Consider the following 6425-nt stretch of genomic DNA (forward strand, 5'->3'; position numbering starts at 1 on the left):
TGGCAGAAAACTTTTACTACAGCTCATGAATAAGCCACCTAACAGAGAAAGAAGCCAAAGTTCAACAAAACACTTAATCTTCGTGAGTTAATATAAACAGTTAGAAAAAACATAAAATCAGAAGCCTAACCAGGAACGAATCTGCTTGGATACCCTGCCCTGTGAGAATGGAATAGAGCCCTACAAAACATGACAAACAAAAAATCATGCTGCGAAATCGTTGACCCAATCAAAGATGGAGATCTCGTGTTTAAAAGCTTGTGACACTTTCTGCAAAATGCCTCACGTACTGGCGAATCAAATGTACTACCTAACTGTAAAAATGCCAATGCCAAACAAATACAGATAAAAAGAGATGAAAGATTTGAAGAATTATACACAGATCAACAGATGTCCCACTGTGGATCATTGTCATGCGCTGTCAAACTGAAAAATCTGCCAAACAGAATACATCCATTTACTTAGCTTGCAGAGACTCATAAAAGGCATTCTACTCGGTAGAGATACCAGCAGTCTTAGAGTAGCTAGTGCCTAATGCATGCATGAATACCCTAGCCAACATCTACAGAGAGTCCACAGCAGACAAACAATGAACTTTATTAAGGTCTTGAGGGGTGACTAGAAAAGTCCCCTAATGGGGGAGGAGCTGTCGAAGAGCAGAAAAATTTTATTCGTGAAGTGGATCTGGCAAGCAGACGAAAGCTGAGCAATATTTACAGCATGCTTAGCAGAACTATTTGAGCCGCCATGTAGATAAGAAACATGAATAAACATTTACAAAGAATATCTTGGCACTTACGCTTTGCAAATGACATTTTGCTTTTCAGCAGTGGTGCCGTTGAACTGCAATGAACTGAGGGTCTAAACCAAGAAATTGTTCAAGTAGGGCTACAGATAAATAAGTAAAAGACAAGGATCTGTGAGATAACATAGCTTTAATGTTTCCGCACTGAAGGTTCTACAACGACTGCCCTGAATCGAGGCACACACACAGTTTTCTTATTTCTTTCGGGCGAGAGTGTTCTTATCGCCGGCGCCGGTGTTTGGAGGCATCGCCGCGACGCGCAGGCGCAGAAGCGGCGCCAACCCGTTTGCCCCCCCCCCCCCTTCCACGCAGATAGGAGCCGTCAGGGTTGAAGACGTTTGGGGACCCGTACCTGGCGTCCAAGGCGGGTGGTGTAGGGTGCGAGCCTAGGCGTTGCGGGCTGTTGTCGGCGAATTACGGGAGGCGTGCGGGGGTTGGGAGGCTCCTGGGAAAGGATGTATGATGGCTTTAGGTGGTCGATGGAAACGCGTGCATGCTTTCCACTGATTTGCAGGGTGAATGTTTTGTCGTCGCGACAGATGACTGTAAGGTGCGGAGTAAGGCTGCTGGAAAGGTGCGCGTACGGTGTCGTCGCGGAGGAAAGCATGCGAGCATGTTGCCAGGTCCTTAAACATGACCGGGGTCGGCTTGGCTGGCAAGCCACTGGTGAGGGGTGCAGCGCGGCCATTGTGCGACGAAGTCGAGCGACGATGTCTGCAGTGTCCGAGCTGGTTACATCAGAGGTCGGAGCGGAGAGGAGTTCTCCAGCTAGGCGAAGCGGCTCCCTGTAGACAAGTTCCGCGGGCATGGCTTGAATGTCTGGCTTGAAAGTTGCGTGCAGACCAAGAGCGACGGCGGGGAGGGCTTCGAGCCAGGTTGAGTAATGGTGGCACATGATGGCTGCCTTGAACTGCCGGTGAAACCGTTCAATCATCCCGTTGGCACAAGGGTGGTAGCTAGTTGTCCGTGAACGCTCGAACCCGGTGGAGAGCCCAAGGAGCTTGAAGAGCTGAAATTCGAATTGCCTTCCTTGATCGGTGGTGACTCGACGAGGAGTGCCGAAGCGTGAAACCCAGCCGGAGAGGAAGGCTGATGCGACGTCTTCTGCGGTGATCCTTTTGAGCGGCCACACCTCGGGCCAACGAGTGTAACGATCGATGGCGGTGAGGCAATAGCGGTAAGGGCCGGCTGGTGGGAGGGGGCCAATGATGTCGATGTGAACGTGCTGGAACCGTTCCGTCGGGAGGGGGAATTCTCCGAGTGGCAACGTGACGTGCCGGGTGATTTTGGCGCGCTGGCCTTGAATGCATGTGCGTGCCCAGGTGCGGCAGTCCCGTTGCATTGAGGACCACGCGTACCGGTCAGTCACGAAGCGTGTAGAAGCTCGGATGCCGGGATGACTGAGGTTGTGTAACTGCTTGAAGAGGCTTTCGCGATGCAAAGAAGAGACGTATCGTCTCACTCTTCCTGTTGATATGTCATAGTAGAGAGCGACCGTTGACCCAGGGATAATAACTTTTTGAAGTTGAAGGGAAGAGCCATTCTCGAGGAGCTGCTGGAGTTCGGTGTCTGTTTTCTGAGCTTCGGTGAGGGTGTCGGTTGTAACGGTTGGTAGCTCTACAGCCGAGACGCGAGAGAGTGCGTCGGCGACCACGTTTTCCTTTCCGCTGATGTGGCGGATATCTGTGGTGAATTGAGCGATGAAGGACAGCTGGTTATGCTGGACCGGTGGAAATTTTTCGCGGCATTGGGAGAAGGCGTAAGTGATAGGTTTATGGTCGGTTTATATGGTGCAGTGCTGTGCCTCGAGGATGTGGCGAAAGTGTTGGACTGCTTCGTAGATGGCGAGGAGCTCTCTGTAGTAGGCTGACCAGGTCGTCTCCGCAGGGGGCGGGGTTGCATCGCCGATGCTGCCGGAAGGCGGGGGCTGTTTCGGGAAAGAGAGTTTCTTCGAGAAGAACGCCAAGGGGTGCCAGTTGTTTCCCACACGCTGCATGAGAGAGGCTCCGACGGCGGTGCTAGAGGCGTCTGTGAAAAGACCCAGGGGCGCCTCTGGCTTGGGATGGGAGAACAGCGTAGCGCTGCAGAGGGCAGTTTTGCAGTCTTCGAACGCTTGCATTAAGGCTGGGGTCCAAGTAACAGGATGGTTGCTACGTTGGCCGGCCAACGCATCATGGAGAGGGGCCTGATATGTGGCCGCTTTAGGCACGAAGCGCCTGTAAAAGTTGAACATTCCCAGAAAACGGCGGAGGTCCTTCGCTGTGGCAGGCAGTGCGTAATTTTGCAGGGCCAGGATGCGGTCAGGTAAGGGTCTAGTTCTTTCTGCAGAGATTTCATGGCCAAGAAACGTGACGACGGGGGCGCCGAGCGTGCTCCTCTTAACGTTTATGAGTAAGCCGTGTTCGTCGAGGCGCTGGAACAGTTGACGAAGGTGTTGGCGATGTTCCGTTTAGTTGCGGCAGAAGATCAAGATGTCGTCTAGGTAGACGAAACAGAAGTCCAGGCCGCGGACAACGTCGTCGATGAAGCGTTGAAAGGTTTGCCCCGCTTTGCGGAGACCGAAACTCATGAAAGGGAATTCGAATAGGCCGAAAGGCGTGATAATTGCGGTCTTTGGGACGTCATCCGGGTTTACAGGAACTTGTGTGTAGGCCATTACAAGGTCCACCACTGAGAAGATAGTGCTGCCGTCTGAAGCGGTGTGCAAAGTCCCGTATATGACGGACGGGGTACCTGTCGGGGACGGTGTGGGCGTTGAGGGTGCGATAATCTCCGCAGGGGCGCCAGCCATTGGTCTTCTTTGGTACTAGATGAAGCGTTGAGGCATAAGGTTCCTCCGAGCGGCGGGCAGTACGTTCGCGGAGCATGGCTTCGAATTCGGCCTGTACGATTCATAGGCGGTCCGGGGCTAGCCGAAGGGCGCGGCATGAGACCGGGGGGCCGGGAGTAGTACGAATGTAGTGCACGGTTGAGTGGCGCACCTCTCGCGGACACCCGCTAGGTCGAGTCAGGTCGGGAAATTCTGCGAGGATGTCATGGTATGGCGACTGGTTCCCAATAGTGAGTGCCTTGGCGTTAGGCTGTTGGCTGTTGGGTGGTCGCACGTTCGCCCGGCGTGAAGAGGCCTGTTGTAGCGTCGATAAGTCGGTCATATCGGCAGTGAGGTAGAAGATTGTAGTAGGCCAAGAAGTCGGACCCGATGATCGGCTCTGCGATGTCGGCAATTACGAAATTCCATGAAAAATCTCGACACAGGTTTTTGAGGTTGGTGTTAAGCTCAAAGGCGACGTTAAGCTCAAAGGACGTGCAAGGACGCTTGTCACGCAGGATGGTTCGGGGAAAGCAACAGATGTCGGAGCCACAGTCGACGAGGAACCGCCGCTTTGTGACGGTCAGTGACGAATATGCGACAGCCTCTAAGTTGGCAGCTCGCGGCCGTCTCTACGGGCTGCCGTTGAAGTTTCCCTGACGCCCAGCTGTGCAAGGTGGTTGACATTGCCAGGCTTTGTCCCCGAAGCGGCGATGGTAGTCGCAGGGGCCGTTACCGTTTCCGTGCGATGAAGCGGCGTGGTTGTCTTGTCTTTGGGAGTGTTTTTGTGGACGCAGCTTCGGGCTTTGATCTAGGCGCCTTTGAATTGAGTCCAGCTGACGGGTGCTCGCTGCTGGGCTGTCGGGTGTCAACGGCGTTGACGGTGAGAGGCGATGCTGGCGACGAAATATCGATGACTTGATCAGCAATGTGAGAGAGCTGGTCCAGCGGCAGATTCGGCTGCACCTGTACGACTGAAAATAGCGCTAAGAAACGGGGACACAAGACGAGGACACATGGCACAGGCGCTAACTTCCAACATAATGTTTATTACCACCGCACGCTCGCCTATATCACCAAGAAAAATAACATCACATGACATGAATGATGCGCACAAAAAATTAATTTCTTAGAAAATACCATTCTTTAAAACTGAGCGTAAGAGAGGGAGTGCTTACGCACTTAGACCCCAGTGAAGCGATAGCCTCAGCCTCAATAATCTCTCTAGTAAGCTTGTCAAACATTCTCTTGATAACTGTGCATGCATTGAATATCGGCGCGCTGCCGCAGGATTTACAACGTATGGCCAACCAACTCCCCTGGCCGTTTTTCACATTATTACAATGTTCTCTTAATCGATCATTAAGGCAACGGCCCGTCTGTCCAATATACTCTTTACCACAAGAAAGCGGGATACGATAAACAACGCATATGATACACGGAACATAAACAGTTCGATGCTTCTTACTACAACCTTTGGGTTTTCCGTCACGGTCATGAAGGCCACAAAGGCTGACCAACTTCCTGGGAGCCGAAAAGACAACCCTAACTTCAGAGTGCTTAGCTAATTTCTTTAGGTTGTGCGATATCCTGTGATAGTATGGTATGACGACTAGGTGCTTCGGTTTCTCGGAATCACGACTCGCTGTACATCCTGGGTTGCGAAGCGTACGAAGCAAGCCTTCTGCAACTGAAGTTTGGACGTGCATAGGATAACCTGCTTTCAACAAACGGTCTGACTGATTATGAAAACTATTGCCGATTTCGTGCTCCCAAGATTTGCTTAAAGCATGAAGAAAACAATGACTGATGATGCCTCTTTTCACTAGTTTGGAGTGAGCTGATTGGTAAGGAAGGACCGGTTTGTTCATACGTGGTTGGTATGCCCAACATAAGCAGTTAGGATGAAAGGTGAAGAGGACATCGAGGAATTTCATGGCATTGCTCTCAGGCAGTTCGTGTGTGAGAGTCAAGGGTTTAAAACACTCAGAAAAATGTGAAATTATTTTTGCCAAACCTGCCTCGTCCACTACCGTGTCGTAAGTTAATAAAACAAGATAGTCATCCACATACCGGAACACTTTTTTTATCTTCAAATTATCAAGATGTAGGTAAATTGATCTGTCAATTCTACTTAAAAATATGTCGCTTAAAATTGCCGCAATGCAAGACCCGATACAGATTCCGTCCTTTTGAATAAAAGGCTTGTCATCCCATGAAATGTAGGTCGTCTTGAGGTAAAATGATAAAAGTTCTAAAAACCGACTGACAGGAACACCACACTTGGTTTGAAATCTAACAGAGCCAAACAAATCTATGCACTCTTCAACCGCAGGAAGCAACTGATCATGGGGAATAGAATAATACAAATCAGTCACGTCGACTGAAAAACCATAAACATGCTCATCGACACAAGTTTTCACATAATCTATGACTTGATCAGAACTTTTTACTATGAAAGGATCATCAACGTCAAGCCGGTTCAACTGTTCTTGCAAAAAGGTAGCAATCGATTTTTGCCATGTATCACATTCTGAAACAATTACCCTAAAAGGCATATTGCTCTTGTGACTCTTTGCATTAAAAAAACACTTTTAAAAAGTCATGCTTACTATTTGTGATGCCACCGACAACTCGAGAAAGAATAAGGTCTTTGCATAGCTTTTTTTCTACCGATTTAACTTTTTCAATGCGGACGTCCTCGCGAGAGGAGAAAACAGAGCTTACGGCAGTGTGAGCCTTAGAACCAAACAGTCCCAGAGTCAGGATGGCGAAGCCTCCTTCCTTATCAGCGGGAAGGACGGTAAGAGA

The 6425-nt window shown here is 50.2% G+C and overlaps 1 protein-coding gene across 1 annotated transcript; it reads right to left on the reverse strand.

Annotated features, from left to right (window-relative positions):
* Window positions 1-1127: 1127 nt before the first annotated feature.
* LOC142767916 (uncharacterized) lies at window positions 1128-2147 on the reverse strand. Its single transcript, XM_075870155.1, has one exon. The coding sequence runs from the start codon at window positions 2145-2147 to the stop codon at window positions 1128-1130; it is 1020 nt and encodes a 339-aa protein (XP_075726270.1).
* Between the last annotated feature and the right edge of the window lie 4278 nt (window positions 2148-6425).

The sequence above is a fragment of the Rhipicephalus microplus genome, chromosome 7 (genome assembly GCF_043290135.1).
Source record: "Rhipicephalus microplus isolate Deutch F79 chromosome 7, USDA_Rmic, whole genome shotgun sequence".
In the NCBI taxonomy this organism is placed as follows: domain Eukaryota; kingdom Metazoa; phylum Arthropoda; class Arachnida; order Ixodida; family Ixodidae; genus Rhipicephalus; species Rhipicephalus microplus.

Excerpts from the sequence above, each read along its gene's own strand:
- LOC142767916 (XM_075870155.1), bottom strand. The coding sequence starts at position 2,147 with ATGCAACGGGACTGCCGCACCTGGGCACGCACATGCATTCAAGGCCAG.